Source organism: Hypanus sabinus, chromosome 6, assembly GCF_030144855.1.
Source record: "Hypanus sabinus isolate sHypSab1 chromosome 6, sHypSab1.hap1, whole genome shotgun sequence".
NCBI lineage: Eukaryota > Metazoa > Chordata > Chondrichthyes > Myliobatiformes > Dasyatidae > Hypanus > Hypanus sabinus.
Window position 1 is genome coordinate 96,065,440 of NC_082711.1, and position 17,131 is coordinate 96,082,570.

General features: G+C 40.2%; 1 protein-coding gene across 11 annotated transcripts in view; it reads right to left on the reverse strand.

Annotated features, from left to right (window-relative positions):
• The window catches only part of dgkb (diacylglycerol kinase, beta), a 797,915-nt gene that overhangs the window by 495,230 nt on the left and 285,554 nt on the right, over positions 1-17,131 (reverse strand). For all 11 annotated transcript variants that reach the window (XR_009512720.1, XM_059972636.1, XM_059972640.1 and 8 more), the window contains one exon: positions 3,982-4,080. Coding sequence is in view for 10 of the 11 variants with exons in the window: in XM_059972636.1 (XP_059828619.1) it covers positions 3,982-4,080 (99 nt within the window). In the remaining variant the exon portion in view is untranslated. The remainder of the gene's footprint in view (positions 1-3,981; positions 4,081-17,131) is intronic.

Below are 17,131 nucleotides of genomic sequence, written 5' to 3' on the forward strand. Positions count from 1 at the left end.
CAGCCCCCTCCTTTGTAAGAATCACAAGAGCACTCGTTGAGGGGGGGGGGGGGGTCAGTAGACCCAGGAAGTGGGAGAGAGAGAGAGAGATGTGCTGAATAGACACAGGAAGTGGGAGAGAGAGAAATGTGCCGAATAGCACGTTCCACCGGGATGCCAAATAAGGCGACAGTGACTATTGTCTCATGGAGACCACGTGAAAAGCCCTCGGGCAAAGTGGGCTGGTTGAGAGAGAGATTGCATCATCCCAACCTGATTGACACCTGCGACCCCGTGAGGAAGTATAAAGGAGGGTCTAAGGGGGACAGCCCCTTCAGACGCACCAAGAAGACACGAGAGAGTGATCCCGCAGCAGCGGGAAGCCATTTTGAAGGAAGCCACGTGCGTTAGATTCCGGGATTGGAATTTGTGACTGGAATCACGGAAAACCGCTTTTAACTAACATCGGGGAGGGGGAGCCGCTCCCCCGATTCAACGGAAGCTTCATAAAGACCCGGCAAGTCTTTCCTCTTCTCCCCAATCTCTCTCTCTCTGTCACCCCACGTGAAACCCAGCGATTCCCAAAAGGCTGAAGCCTGCAGACTTCTGAGTGACTTTTATATTTCCAACGGACAATATATTATCCCCTGGACAACAGTAGAGCTCATTTCTTAATGATGATTATTACTATACCCGTGCTTTAGATTGAGTATTGACGACGTGGATTATCTAAATGTTTGTATTAACCTTACTTTTGTGCCCCTTTTCAAATAAAAACATTTGAAAATAGTGACATCAGACTTCAACGGACCTTTCTATCTTTGCTGGTAAGTTATCCAGTTACGGGATACGTAACACTGCCAATCAGTTTGACACCCCAGCCCCCCACCACCCATCAGGAAAGACGTTGTCCCACAACAGTAAGAAAGCCTCCACAGCAATCATATTTTCAGGCCTGACTGGGACAACTTAAAAATTTACTATGCTGTGGATGTCTGTATAGAAGTTGTATTATATAGTATATTGTGTGAATATTTGAGATGAATATGAATTGGACAGGTTGGGTGAGTGGGCAAATGTATGGCAAATGCAGTTTAATGTGAATAAATGTGAGGTTATCCACTTTGGTGGCAAGAACAGGAAGGCAGATTACTATCTAAATGGAGTCAAGTTCGGAAAAGGGGAAGTACAACGAGATCTAGGTGTTCTTGTGCATCAGTTAATGAAAGCAAGCATGCAGGTACAGCAGGCAGTGAAGAAAACTAATGGCATGCTGGCCTTTATAACAACAGGAATTGCGTATAGAAGTAAAGAGGTCCTTCTGCAGCTGTACAGGGCCCTGGTGAGACCCCACCTGGAGTATTGTGTGCAGTTTTGGTCTCCAAATTTGAGGAAGGACATTCTTGCTATTGAAGGAGTGCAGCGCAGGTTCACAAGGTTAATTCCTGGAATGGCGGGACTATCATATGTTGAAAGATTGGAGCGACTGGGCTTGTATACACTGGAATTTAGAAGGATGAGAGGGGATCTGATTGAAACATATAAGATTATTAAGGGATTGGATACGCTGGAGGCAGGAAGCATGTTCCCGCTGATGCGTGAGTCCAGAACTAGAGGCCATACTTTAAGAATAAGGGGTAGGCCATGTAGAACAGAGATGCAGAAAAACTTTTTCACCCAGAGAGTGGTGGATATGTGGAATGCTCTGCCCCAGAAGGCAGTGGAGGCCTTGTCTCTGGATGTTTTCAAGAGAGAGTTAGATAGAGTTCTTATAGATAGCGGGGTCAAGGGATATGGGGAGAGGGCAGGAACGGGGTACTTATTGTGTATGATCAGCCATGACCAGAGTGAATGGCGGTGCTGGCTAGAAGGGCCGAATGGTCTACTCCTGCACCTACTGTCTATTGTCTATAATACTATGTATAGATATATATATAAATGACTAGTGAGCAAAACATTACATATCTTAACTGAGGTGCATTCTATATTGAGTCGGACTTTAGAGCAAAGCAGGGAGGAGAGTTGAGTATTTAATATTTTAGTAATATTCTTATGATATTGTTTGATTAATGTTCTTGTTTATTTAAATAATCCACTGCAGGTTGTATGTAAAAATATGTAAATTGATATATCATGATGCTACCATGTCAGATGCTTGTGCCTTGCTTAAAGTAAAAAGAAACTTAGACATGCTTCCCCAGCTCTTGTTTTCCTTTCAATTAATTTCCATACATTGCAATTACATAACATTACAAAAATCCCTGTGAGTTTTAAATACGTTTCAAGAATTTAAATGTGTATCTCTAAAAATAAATGAACAATGTTTAAATTTCTTTGTTAGCAGGAAACATCTCCTCCTTGGCGGGGGGGGGGGGGGGTTCATACTGCTCAATTGTGCATTGGCAGCTAAACTTACTGTGGATGTTAAATAGGGAAGTGAACCAGCATTTGAAGAATAAGTAGCTACAATATAACTTCCCTTTAGTGGGGGTATTCGTAGCTATCCATATCAGACAGGCTTAAATCTTTGTTTGATTTTTGAACTTTGCAGCCAGCAAACTCAATACCATCTCATGTGCAGTAAGTTAACACTATAATTGAGTCAATCTCCGGGGTAGAAATATGAATCCTGAGTAGATGCTGACAAAATTCACAGTTGTGACTTTTAAAGGAAGAAGAGAAGATATTTGTGAATGCTGGTCAGTTTTGCTGGCCAAAATCTGAAGAAACGAGATGGCTAAAAGAGAAGACATTTTGCAATACCACAGCTTCTTTTTACACACCTTCAGAATAAAGGTTAATTTAACTAGAGATATAAGCTAAAGCTAAATTTAACTATTATGTTGCACTAATGAATTCAAACTAGTGAGTAATGAATTATTTGCCAAGCTAGATTCTAATGAAAAGATAAAGTTGTATGAATTAGAACTAATATATTACATCAGAATCAAGAAACTGGAAGGGGATGAATTCAAAATACTAGACCACAAGATATAGAGGCAGGAGTTGGTCATCTGATCCCTCAGGGCTGGTCTGCCATTCATCACGGCTAACGTTTAAAGCTTAATTCCCTTAATAATTAAAAGCCTATCAATCTCTGGTCCAAATGAATGTAATGACTGAGACTCCATGGCTTTCTAGAGCATATGTCAGAGTTTTGGGAAAAAGCACTTCATGACACAAGGACCATCCACTTAAAAAAACAAAAATATCCTTCCCCGCTCCCTAGCCATCCCAGGAGCATAGCATCAGTATTCCACATTTCATCCAATGCTCCAAAGAGTTTTCCCACGCATAAAACATAGGAGAGTGTAGAGAACATATGCCTAAATTCCCAAGATGCATCATAATGAATAGAACATCATACAGGTAATTCAGACTATTGCCCCAGTGTAATCCTGGAGTATATTACCGCCTTAAATACAACTCTCATTTGTAAGCTTGGAATCAATGAACTTACCTGATTACAGTCTGTTTATATTGAAAACTACCTCACCATTCGGCATTAAGGTACAAGTCTTCACTATGTAAATGAAATTAATTGCAGGATACTGTAGCGTTGTGCTTAATTTAGTGAACATCCAACTAAAGATGAAAGTTTTAAACCCATCGTGACATCAGGAAAATGTGAATTCATAAAACTGAATAAAACTTTGAATTTAAAATAAAAGAATCTAGTCTCATGAAAGCCCAAACTGTTTTTTTTAAAGATCCATCTGGTGCACTAGTAACTTTGGAGTAGGGAATCGGCCAGCCCCACCAAATGTAGTATCTGTATTTCTCCAGACCGACCAACATGATTGACTCATCACTGGTTCTGTAATTCCGAGGTGATTAGAGATGAGCAACAAATGGTGGCATGGTCCACAACATCTACATACTGTGAACAGATACATCACAAATGATCAAGCTCGTGAGCCAGCAAGTAACCTGGCTTTTTTCTAAAATGTAGACAAGAAAATTTACCATGTTTGACTGATTATAGAACATCAGGTGACTTACCAATACAATGGGACAAATAGAAGCTGGGGGTAAGATATGATCTTTCAGTGGCCCAAAGTCACATTCAGGTTTCATGTGGGATGCACACTTGTTGTGCAGCTGTGAAAAAAAATAAGGTCATATTCAGGTAAAGGTAGAATACTTGGAAACAATCTGACTTTTATTTTAGAATAGGAGATAAATAATATAAATCTAGAAAATGACTATTATTTTAGTAAAAATGTTGTCCATGATAATCATCCATTCAACAGTAATTGAATTAAATTACAACACAAAATCCATTTGCATGTGTGGAAGCTTACAAAGATAGTTACATATGAACATACAAATCACAAAATGGAGTATGTGATTCGGCCTGTCAGACCTGCTCTGCCATTAAATCAGATTATCGATAACCTGATAATATCAATTCCACATTCATCTTGTGGTAACTCCTCCCCACTCCCTTGCTTATCTGACAGCCATCTACTTTTGCTTTAAACATATTTGGACAAATTTTTCTAAAAGAATAATGCTCAGAGGAAAATTTTTGCCTCATCTGAACTAAGTGACTCCTCATCTTTAAACAGTGACCCTTAATTCCAGATCTTTCCACAAAAGGCAACACCAAATCAAGATCTTTCAGGATCTTACCCATCCCCTCTAAACTTCAACAGATACAAGCTTTGCCTTTTGAACCTTTCCTCATAAGATCGCCTATTTCAAATATTAGTCTATTAAACTCTCCCTGAACTGCATTCAAAGTTTTAGGACATTTCTTAATTGAGGATACCAGTACTATGTAGAGTGACCTGGATGTATGTCTTCTCACAAATATCCTATAAATCTGAAAAACATCCTCACTACTCTTGCATCCATTCCTGTTGCAGAAAAAAAACCAATTATATTCTATCAGTTTTACTGATTACTTGCATTTTGCAAATCATTCACTAGGACATATACATCCTTCTTGTTTCCACTCTGCCTTTAAGTCAGCAGCAAATTTAACAACCATACAAATTTAGGACACTGAAATAGACAATTCAGACTGTTGGGTAATGCAGGCTCTCAAAATATATCTTCCATCAGTGCCATTAACCCCACACTATTTTCTCTACAGTCCTACAACATATTAGCTAGCAGACAGTGCAATTCTATTACAGCTCAGGACATTCTGGAGTTCAGAGTTCAATTCCTGTGCCATTCTGTAAGGAGTTTCTGTATGACCTCCACATGGAATACATGGGTTTTTCCCTAGAGTCCTCCTACTGTCCTGAGATGTACTAGGTAGGTTAATTTCTCACTGTGAATTGTCCCGTGATTAGATGACTAATCAGCAGCATGGTCTTGCTCATAGCAAGGACTAGGCCTCACGTCGCAGTGTTGCCTATTTGCACCTACCTAGGAGCCAGGCGCTGGAGTTGGTGCATTCGACTGGAGTGCCAGAGGTGGAGTGGTGTGATGCATAGGCTGGAGTCACTGTTCCCTCCAATGTTCGCTCAGCAGAAGACAAGATGTATTGCGTTTGACTGCAGACTGCTACAGCAGTCATGGACTCAAGGACTTGGACTATTTTTGCATGTGTGACTGTACTTCACTGTTATATGTGCCTTGTGCTGTGAATGACTGTGGGTACAGCGTTTTGCACTTTGGCCCCGGAGGAACGATGTTTCAGTTGGCTGTATTCAAGGGTATTCAATGTATGGCTGAATGACATTTAAACTTGAATTTGCTCTTTGAAATGGAATTTGTTAGGGTTAATTAGCATTAGCATGGTTGCTGGGGCATCATGGCTCAAAGTGTTGGTGGGGCCAATTAATAACAAATATTCTTTCACATGCCCATCAACTCCCCTTTAAATCATTGATGACATATTGTCACTAAGGGATAATTGATAGTGGTCATTTCACCCAGCAGTTTGTCTTTCTAAAATGGGAGGAAACAAGCATCCAACAGAAACCCAAGTGGTCACAGGGAGAAAATGCAAACTTCGCACTGATGTTATCTGCAATTGCTGTCAAACCTATGTCCATGAAGTTACGATGTTGCAGCTTTGATGTCTTCATCCATGCTAGTTCTATCAGTTGTTAAAAGCTGAGGCTCCAACAGTGATTCTGATGGTACGCTGTTTATTTATCTTGCCTACTCATTGATAGCCCATTTATGCCTATCCTCTTGTTTCTGCTGGCCAACTAGAATTCCATCCATACCAGTCTGTTTCCTGAAACACAGACATGGTACCTTCCAGCAAAGATAAAGATTGGGAAGAGACCCAAGAAACTTCTACACTATTATCATCTTGAAACAGCATACTAACACAAACTGAAGTAGGTTTCCACCAATATTGCTCATAGGGCTTTTGTCACAAATACATCAACAAGTTTGTGGTCTGCATATGCAGGTAACTTGTTCTGGAACAAGCCAAAACAACAAAGCACATGCAGAGGGCCCCATCATAATTAACGTCGATAGACATTGGTGAAGTTTCCAAGTTTTCGTCTTATCACCTGCATTTTGCAGGCTCCTTGCATTCTTTCCATTTGAAGAGATTGGTTTGAAAATGCTCTTTCAAAAACTAAGGTAATTAAAATTGAATACAGGACACAGAAAAGGCACACAGTTAATTTATAATTAAGTTACTTAGAGGTATCCAGTAGTTTATACTGCATTGAGGCTTTGACATTCAGCATAGAGGCCTCCTTGTTTAGTTGGTTAGAGCTAACAACAAAAATCACAAAAAGGTTCTTTGACGCAACCAGTGGCTACACTTCTCTTATTATTCACATTATCCAGCACTTAGTCCATAGCCTTCTATGCTTAAGTGATGTATGTGTGAATCTCGATAATTATTAAATGCTGTCAGTAATCAAAGCAGTGAATTCTAAGTATTTCCACAGTCTCTGCGAAAGGAAAAGCCTCATTATATTCCCCATCTATCTCTTCCTCCATGTCCGAAACATATATTCCTAGTTTTACCTACCTCTGATATGGGGAAAGTTTCCTGTATTCTATTGAGATCCCTCATAATTTTACGTACCTGAATCATGATTTCTCTTAACTTCCTTTGCTCTGGCAGAAAATAACCAGCCTTTCAAGTCTCTGCTCAAAACTGAACTATTCCATTCCAGGCAACACTTGGTGAATCTCATCTGCACCTTTTTCGCAGCTATCATATCTTTCCTGTACCTTGGTACCAGAAGTCTCTCTTCAAAAGTCAAAGTGCATTTATTATCAAAGTATGCATACTATATACAACCTTACAGACAGCCACAAAACACAGAAACCCAATAGAACCCATTTAAAAAGAGCATCAAACTTTAAATGTGCAGAAAGAAAGCAATTCGTGCACACAATAAAAATAAGCAAATAACATTCAGAACTGAAGTTCACGAAAGTGAGTCCACAGCAACAAAGACAGTCATAGCTGATCCAGGAACCCATTAATAGCAGGCCACAGCCTCAGTTCAGTACAGAGATGAATAAACCTGGTGAGCAATGAGCTGAACAGCAACCCATCTCTCTCATCCAGCATTGACACCCTGACTTTTCCAACCTGACCAGGTGCTTAAATCGACCAATAGTGGGCTTAACACTGTCAATGATCCCTCCCAATCGTCCAACAATCTCTTTGACCCATTACCACCAGGCAGACTGTACCGCAGCATTAAGACAAAAACTGTTAGGATGGGAAACAGCCTCCTCTTCCAGGCTGTAAAATGATTCTAGTCTCTGCCACCACCCAGGTCTCATTATGTATGAAGCAGAAGCACTAGGAGCACTGTTTACTTTTTAATTTGTGTCATAAATGCACCTTATTAAAGGTTAATTTATTTGCAGTAATATTACTGTATGTGTTGTGAGTTATATGTATTGTGTTGTGCACCTTGGTCTGGAGGATCATTGATTTGTTTCACTGTTTACATGTGTACCGTTGAGTGACAATCAACTGAACATGAACTTTCCATATTCCAGCTGAGCTCTGACCAGAGTTGAATAAAGTTGGAACAAAACCTTCCTACTTCTTTATACAGTGCCTGACCAATGAAAGCTAGCATCCCATAAGTCTTCCTAACCATGTTGTCTGCCTGTATTTCCACCTTCAAGAACTTCTACTCTGTGGTCTCTCTGCTCCTCAGTGTTGTCTAAGGCCCTAAGTGTTAACTGTTTCTCCTTTCACAGATGTTACCAGGCTTCCATGCTTCTCACTTCATCGTCCCTCCCCTACTCACCTACCTTCCTCCTCACCTGGCTTCAAATATCACTCCTTGCACACCTTCTCCTTCCCCACCTTCTCAGTCTGGCATCTTCTCCCTTCTTTTCCAGTCCTGATGAATGGTCTCAGCTTAAAATATCTTCTTTTTTTTTAACCTTAGAACAGATTTGTTATTTGGAGATCCTTGAGAACTGAGGGCAAACTGTTTCCATTGAGGGCTCAAGGGTGATGAATGAATCTTCCTCAGATAGGGCTGAAGGCGTCTAGTGGGATGGGGTGAAGTAATTTGTGAGGTAACGCTTTGCCTGTGCAGGGTGTTTGAGTACAGATATACTCAAGGCTCTCATTTCATTCTGAATGCTCCTTACCAATTCTGGGTGGTCTTGGGGCAGAGATTCCCAGCAGTAGTCAAATATAATAAAAAACTAGGAGACTCCTTGGAAGGTAGACAGATGGATGTAAAGTTGCTAGAGCAACAGGAGAAGGAGACCTGCATAGATAGACGGTGGTAAGTTAAATTAGGATAGGACATACACAGTGAATGGTCAGATCTTGGAGATTACTGTGAAACAGAGAGACCTTACAGTGCAAGTAAGGATAGGGGAATTAAAGGTTATGGGGAAAAGACAGGTAGGTGGAGATGAGTCCATGGCCAGGTCAGCCATGATCTTGTTGAATGGGGGAGCAGGCTCAACAGGCCAGTTGGCCTACTCCTGCTCCTATTTCTTATGTTCTTATGCAAGTACATATTTTGCTAAAAACAGTATCCAGGTAACTAAACTGGTGAAGAAAGTGTTTGGCAGACTGCCCTTCATCTGTCAGGGCACTGAAATTAGGAGTTGGGATGTTATGTTACAGTTGTACAAGATGTTGGAGAGACTGCCCTTGGAGTACCATGTAGAGTTTTGGTCATTGTGATATAGGGGGAAAAAATCCTTACTTAGGAAAGAGTGCAAAGAAGATTTAAAAGGTCTTAAGGCTCTGATCTTGAGAGGTTAGACAGATTAGGATGTTATTCCTTGAAGCGTAGTAGATTGAGGGGTGATTTTGTCAAGTTGAATTAAATCATAACGGGTATCGCTGGGGTGAATGGAATGCACTTACTCCTAGCAAAAGAAAACTAAAAGCTAAAGGGAAAAGAGGACACAGGTTTAAGGGGAGAGGTGAAAGAAGGGGCAATGCTTTCACACAGAGGATAGTGCAGAAAATGGAATGAGCTATCAGAAATTGTGTTAGGGACATGTAAAATAACAATCAAAACATATCTGGATAAGTGCATGAATTGGGGGGAGGGCAGGGGTTGTGTTATAGGGATATGGACCAAATGTAAGCAATTGGGATTAGCCTGGTAAACACCATGGTTGGTAAGGGTAAGTTGGGTCAAAGGGTCTGTTTCCTGCTGCATTACTCTATGAATCTATGTTGCAAAAGAGAAGGAACCTAAAATGAAGACCTTCTGGATGAAGGGAGTGAGGAAATGTTGAAGGAGAGAGTTACAACATTTTTTAAAAAGCTGAAACACGGAGAATAGAACTGTACTGTGTTAGAAAAGGGGAGATACACTTAAATGATTGGATTAAACGTTTGGATTCAAAATCAATCATTGCTCATTTACCAGTTGATAATAATGCTGTATCACTTTATACACACAGATTACACTTTCAATTACCAAATCATATGTCTTGAAATGTAGTTCTGCTTTTAGTAGGCAGTAAGTAACATGAACAAGTGCTCACCCAAAGCCAGTTTTCAATGAGCTGTGAATTTTTGCTGCTTCATTTCATCAGACAATCTCAAGCAGTGGCAATGGACTGCCCCTAGTGGTGAAATCCATGCAATCATGTGAACTCTAATTTCTCTCCAACAAAACTGAACTTCATGATGAGAAGATAAAACACATGCCTTTCTCTTTTGTAGAAGACTACATATTCAATATAGTTGAATTTATATAGCAAAGTGATGCAGCTGATAACATCAATTTTTTGTTATCAAATAATATGAAGTGTACTATTTCTTGAATTAGTTCTTTGCAAAGGAAAGCCACTAACTCACCTTTCAAATAATTGCACAGGCAGCAATTAATTTTGAAGTGTGTTAACAGTCACTTTCTAGTCAGGCACAACAGCCAGTTTGTGGTCGGTAAATTCACACAGAGAGCAATGAGATCAATTTTCTATTAATCTGTTTTTGCTGGTGTTGTTGCTGGATAAATGTGCATTCGGATGCCAGGAGAACTGATGACAGATTTTTTTTTACATCCACCTGACAAGGCAGATGGAGACTTAACTCAATGTCTCATCTGCCAGACAGCATATCTGCCGAGGCAGCTTTTCACTGAAGTGCCAGACAAAATTAGTGTATTTGCTTAACAACTGTTAATGCTGCTAGCTCTTGTATAATTTCTTGATCTGGAAGAAGTTAGTACTTTTGAAAGAAATGCTTTTTTAAATACCATTAATTTATTGCTGAAGAACTGGGAATATGTCATTAAAGCATATGTCTCAAGTTCCATCAGACTCGATTTCCAAAGAATGCCACTACTGCACTAGTGTGCCATTTTTCCTTCCCCAAAGCCACCGTGCTTCAGCCTGCAGGAGTGGCATTGTAATTAGCACCAGTACAGGGCTGCATGTCCAGGTAAACCAGCAGCAGGAATGAAAGAGAGCAGTAGGATTAGAACCAATTTCAGTGAGGGGCCTCATGTTCAACAGGGAAATATCTATACATCATCTCAATTAGATTTCAGGTCCCTGCACTGGGATGGAAAAATTGCAGCTAAACCCACCATTCTAAGTAGGTTCTTTGGAGAACTGCATGTATAAAGTGCACTTGACAATAGCTCATAAGGGTTTACTTGAAACACTTTTAAGATGCAATAGTCATTACATAAATTTGCGAAAGCACAAAAAGATCCCCTGCACAGTATGAAATCAAGAATCTGATGTGTGATAAAACTATGTGGTATTGGAAATATATACTCTGTCACCTTAAACAGGATTCCACTGTCAGGCACAACTTCCTTTTCCATTGGTTTTCAGCATTCCATTATACTAGAAATACAACTACAATATAGACATCCACAGCATAGTAAATTTATAATAGTCCCATTCAAGCCTAAGGATTTAATCACTGTGGATGATGTTTAATTTTATGGGATAACATCTTTCCTAACAAGGATGGGGAAGTGGGCTGAAGTCACTCTGCTTGGCAGGAGAGCCTTGTGGATGTGAAATAATCTCAGGTTCTGGGGCCTCCTCCATGGTGGTTGTAGGAGTTCATGCTAAAACTGCATGAAGTGGCACTGACAGCTTTGGATAATTTTCTTCTCTAACTAGTGGCTCTGCTCTCCTCAACCGATCAATGTGTTGTCTCTGGATGACATCAGGTGTAATCGCCACTGTGTCGGAGAGTGGCCCAGTTCTATCCTTAATCTTTCCAAGTGCCCACTTTTGATTACCTCTGTTGTGCCTCATCAGGACTGTCCATCCAGGACTGAAACATCAAACCACTTTATTTGAGGAGCTCTCAATTGGTCTCAGCTTTTTGTCCTGAGATTGGGTTTGGGGAGATTCTAGTGTGAGTGAGGGATGACCCAGGAACAGCGGAGCTGGTAAGTTGCTGGTTATGGTGTCTGCTGCACTGCAATACAAAGAAGGAAATTGGTGAGCTTCTAATTCAGTGTCTCTGCAGTGTGTTCTGCTGGCATTGCTTGCAGCGTGTTCTTTAGAATCTGAGCAAACATTTCTGGAAGCCATTTGTAGCTGGGTGGTATGGTGCAGATGTAAAATAGCTTATTCCATTCATTTTCAGGAATGACTACTGTTCTGAAACAAACTGTGGTCCATTGTCACTGAGTAAGTGTTCTCGAACACCAGTTCTTTAGAAGAGCCTTCTCAACACATCAGCAATGTGTAAGGCTGCAGTGGAGGCCATTGTGAACACTTCTGGCCACTTTGTAGCTGCATCCACTACTACCAAGAAATTTGTGCCAGTGAATGGTCCAGCAAAATCCACATGAATCCTCTGCTAGGGTGAAGAGGCACTGCTCTTGGCATCTCTGGACATGTTGTCATCCCGACCAGTGCAAGGTAAGCTGCTGGCTCTGCTGCTCTATCCCAGGCCACCAGACAAAGCTTCGAACAAACACTTCCATGCCTAGATGACCAGTACTTAGCTCCACCAACACTTCAGCTCTCAGCATGGATGGTATAACAACTTACATTCTGCACATATGTCAACCCCCATCAAGGGCAAGTTCATCCTGGTGCTGGTAAAAATGGGGGAGCTGGAACTTCAGCAACACATTCCAGCCAGTTTTGGAGGCCATGTGTATACCTGAGATGGTGTGGGTCTTTTCTGCTTTCCCTTTGGATCATCTCTGCTGTAAAGGGGAGACTTTCACTTTGTGCTGGGGCAATATGTCAAGAAGAGGTGTCCTTTTTTGTAAATTTTCTCAGTATTTCATTTCCTAAGGATAAATGGGATAATTCATCAGCATCTCCATGATTGGTATTCGTCTTGAATTCAATGTTGTAATTGTGTCCTCCAAGAATCAGCCAATCTCTGCATTCATGCTGCTGCTATTAGTGGAACATCCTTCTGTGGATTACAATTGGACACGCAAGGTTGATGGCCATTAATGAAGATAAATTCTCTCTAATACAATTACCAGTTGAAACATTTTATACCCCAAACCATACTCAAGGCCTCCCTGTCAATCCATGTGTAATTTTTCTCTGAAGTGGCAAGGAAAATGATGCAAAAGCTATGGGTATTCACTTCCATGACTCATAAAATGAGACTTGACTGTCCATATACCATATGGCAAGGTGTCACAGACAATCTTCACTGGACATAATTACTGCCTGTTACACCACTGGCATTTAGGGTACCAATAAAGGACTTCCATCTGTGTGGTGTTCAGGGCTTCCTTCATTTTGTCAGTAGATTCCTCTCAGTTTTCACTACTGAGAATCACGCAAGACCCAGTTGGAGACTCAGGAATACCATTACAGTCAGATGTAAAAGAGTTCTTCTTTGCTGTTTCCAGCAGTTTACCAGTCAACGCTGTTTGCTCTGTACTGAACTCCCAACCTGGAGGGCAGGTGGACCACTCCTAGTCTGGCATGTTTGACGTGTTTGGCATGTGTGACTTTACCGTGCCAAAACATAAACCCCTGCTTCCAGCCAATGTAGCTCTCTGGGTCAATGAGGCATAGAAGCCTCAAAACCCAATGACAAGGTGGTCCTCTTGGAGGCTTCACTGGACTATGTAGATCATAATGTCTTATGTCACCATTTCCTTTGCCTTTTGGAAAGCCTCCTCATATTGCTTTCTCCATCACCATTTCCTCCTGTTCAAGGAATATAGTAATTGACAAATCCTGAAAAATAATGCAACTTTGACATGTTCTTTGGCCTTGGGCATCTATCACTGCTTAAAGTTTCACAGCACACTTGTGTATTGCTTGTGCCACAATCGCATGACCACAGTAAGTGGCGCTTGGTTTAAAGAATTCACTCTTGTTGAATCATGCTCTGACCCCATAGTCTTTTTAACACTGTCTTGAGATTTTGAAAATGTTTGTTATCATTTTCATCCATAACAATGAAGTCATCCAGTTAACTCAAGGTGCCTGGCAGCCCTAGAGCAACTGGTCCATAGTTTTCTGCCAGAATGCAGGTGCAGATGCCACTCCAAAAATGACCCTGCAATAAAGCCCTTTGTGAGTGTTTATGGTGAGAAACACTTTGGACTCTTCTTCCATTTCCATCTTGTAGGTAGGCCTCAGCTAAGTCCACTTCGCTCAAGTATTTTCTTCCAGAAAGATCTGCAAAGGTATCTTCCATCCTTAGCTGAGGGTATTGTTCAAGGTTCAGTACTGGGTTGATGGTGACCTTAAAATGACCAGAGATCCTGACAGACCCATTCTTCTTGGCTACTGGGACTTCCGGCATTATACATGAGTTCCAGTCAACCTTTGAAAGAATTCCTTCTGCCTTTACATGATCTATGTAGCTCACTAGCTTCTTTATCATGGTTGGTATAAGGAACCTGATGGGCTTTGTAAAACATGGCTGTGGTGTTTTCATTTACCACTATTTAATCCTTGATATATTTCTGTTTTCCAATGCCATCCTTGAAAACTGCTGTGGCATCACCCAGCACTTCCTTTAATTTGATTTCTGTTGTCTCTATTGCAGGGGATGTGACATGCAAATGGTGGACGGATCTCCAATCACAATGCATTGTCTCAGCCAATCATGCCCCCACAATTCTATCCTTCCTGTTTTATCATATACAAACTCAACGTGGTTTATTGGTTGTTGTATTTCACTGTTAAAAAGTGTTACCTTTCCTCTAGTATAATTTCTTAGTTGGTTATCTGCAGACTTCAGTTTAGTATCTTTGAAATGCCATTGAAAATCGTGTTGTGGAATGACTGAGAAAGCCAGACCAGTGCCCAATTCCATTTTATTTGCCATTCAGTTCTACTGTAAGCCATCATGAGTGAACCTGCAGATGCTGGAAATAAATAAAAACACAAAATGGTGGCAGAACTCAGCAGGCCAGACAGCATCTAGGGAAGGAGGTAGTGACGACGTTTCGGGCCGAGACCCTTCATCAGGAGGGAGGTAGTGATGACGTTTCAGGCCGAAACCCTTCATACTGTAAGCCATACTGTTTTTCTCTTCTTAGTTGCCACATTGTAAATCTCACTCTCATTATCAGATCTTTCATCAACAGCATGCATTTTAGGGCTGGTTTTTGAAATTGTGCTTGGCTTTCTATATTTTTCTCTTAACTGTGAAGTCCATTTACTTGCAACTGCCTGACATGCTCTTTGTACGCATCCTACTTTGTTGCATTTTCTGCAAGTTTTGCCTTTAAACTTGCATTTGTCTGGTGGGCAGTGATGCTAGAAAGTTTGTGAACCCCGTATAATTTTCTCTATTTCTACATAAATATGACCTAAAATGTGATCAGATCTTCACACAAGTCCTAAAACTAGATATAAAGAACCCAGTTAAGTAAATAACACAAAAAGCATTATACTCGTTCATTTATATATTGAGAAAAATGATCCAATATTACATGTATTTGTTGGAAAAAAACCTTTGCTTTCAGTAACTGGTGTGAACTCCCTTGTACAGCAATAACTTCAGCCAAACATTTCCAGTAACTGATCAGTCCTGCACATTGGCTAGGAGGAATTTTAGGCCATTGCTCATTACAAAATTGCTTCAATTCTGCAATGTTAGTGGGCTTCCTTGCATGAACTGCTTACTTCAGGTCCTTCCACAACATTTCTATAGGATTCCAAAAGACATTCCAGACATTCCAAAACAAGACATTCCAAAACACCAATGACCTTTTTAAACCATTCTGTTGTTGATTTAATTTTATCTTTCAGATCATTGTCTTGGTGCATTATCTAACTTCATTAAGCCACACTCTCCTGTAAAATGCCTTGATACAATTTTGAATTCATTGTTCCCTCAATAACTGCAAGCTGTCCAGGCCCTGAGGCAGCAAAGCAGCCCCAAACCATGATGCTCCTCCCACCATGCTTCACAGCTGCGATGAGGTTTTAGCGTTCGTGTGCAGTGCCCTTATCCCTTCAAATATGGCAAGGTGCATTTCTGCCAAAAAGTTCAACTTTTGTCTCTTCTGTCCACAGGGCATTGTCCCAGAAGCATTGCAGAACATCCAGGTGGTCTTTTGCAAACTTGAAACATGCAGCAATGGGTTTTTTTTTTGGAGGGCAATTGTTTCCTCCATGGTGTGCTTCTGTGAACGCCATTCTTGTTCAGTGTTTTTCTTATACTGCAGTGCAACATAAATAGAAACTTTAGCAAGTTCTGGAGATTTCTGCAGGTATTTTGCTGATGCCCTTGAGTTCTTTTTCATCTTTTTCAGCATTGCATATTGTGCTCTTGCTGTGATCTTTGCATGATGCCCACTCCTAAGGAGCAAAACAACAGTACTGAGTTTGTAGATAATTTCTCTTACTGTGGACTGGAGACGCTCAGGTCTTTAGAAATGATTTTAGATTCTTTTCCAGCTTTATGAATCTCTGCAATTCTTCTTCTTATACGGAGTTCTGACAGTTGTTTTGATTGAGGCATGGTGCTCATAAACAGATCTTTCATGAGAAGTATAGGCTCTGTCAGTAACCTGACTCTTGTATCATTTTTATAGGGTAGGGCACCTCTACAACTCACACATCCTATCTTCATTTTCATTCATTTTTTTTCATTTTCAATCTTTTTTATTGATTTTCCAACAGAGTACAAAATACAAATCAGAACAGAAGTTTTAGCAAACACAGTACAAAAAAAACATAGAAACGGCAAAAAAATATACTGTCAAGATCACTTAAATATAATGTTAAGCTGTTGTATATAGTATATAAACAAGAAACCACAACTCTAAACAAATCGTAAAGAAAAAAAGATTGGAAATTTTATTAATAAAGAGAAAAAAACCCCGCTAAACTAACCTAAAAACAAAAAAAAATAAAGATTGGGCAGTCCATTTGAGGATAAAATTAGAAAAAAAAAGAAAAAAGAGAACTTCCTTCCAGTCATCTCCGAACCTTCGCGGATAAGGAAACTTTTTCCTTAAAAAAATAAGAGAGAAAAAAAATTAAGTCATATGAAAATATTGAATAAAGGGTCACCAGACTTGCTCAAAGTTAGAAGATGTGCCAAAGGTCCAGCTTCTAATTTTCTCCAATCACACATCCCATCTTATATCATTAATTGCAACAGGTAACTCCAAATAGCTTTCAGAGAAGGCATTACCCCAGAGGTGCACATACATTTTCCAACAAATATATGTAATATTGAATCATTTTTCTCAATAAATAAATGATCAAGTATAATGTTTTTGTGTTATTACTTAATTGGGGTCTATTTTACTAGTTTTAGAACTTGTGAAGATCTGATCACATT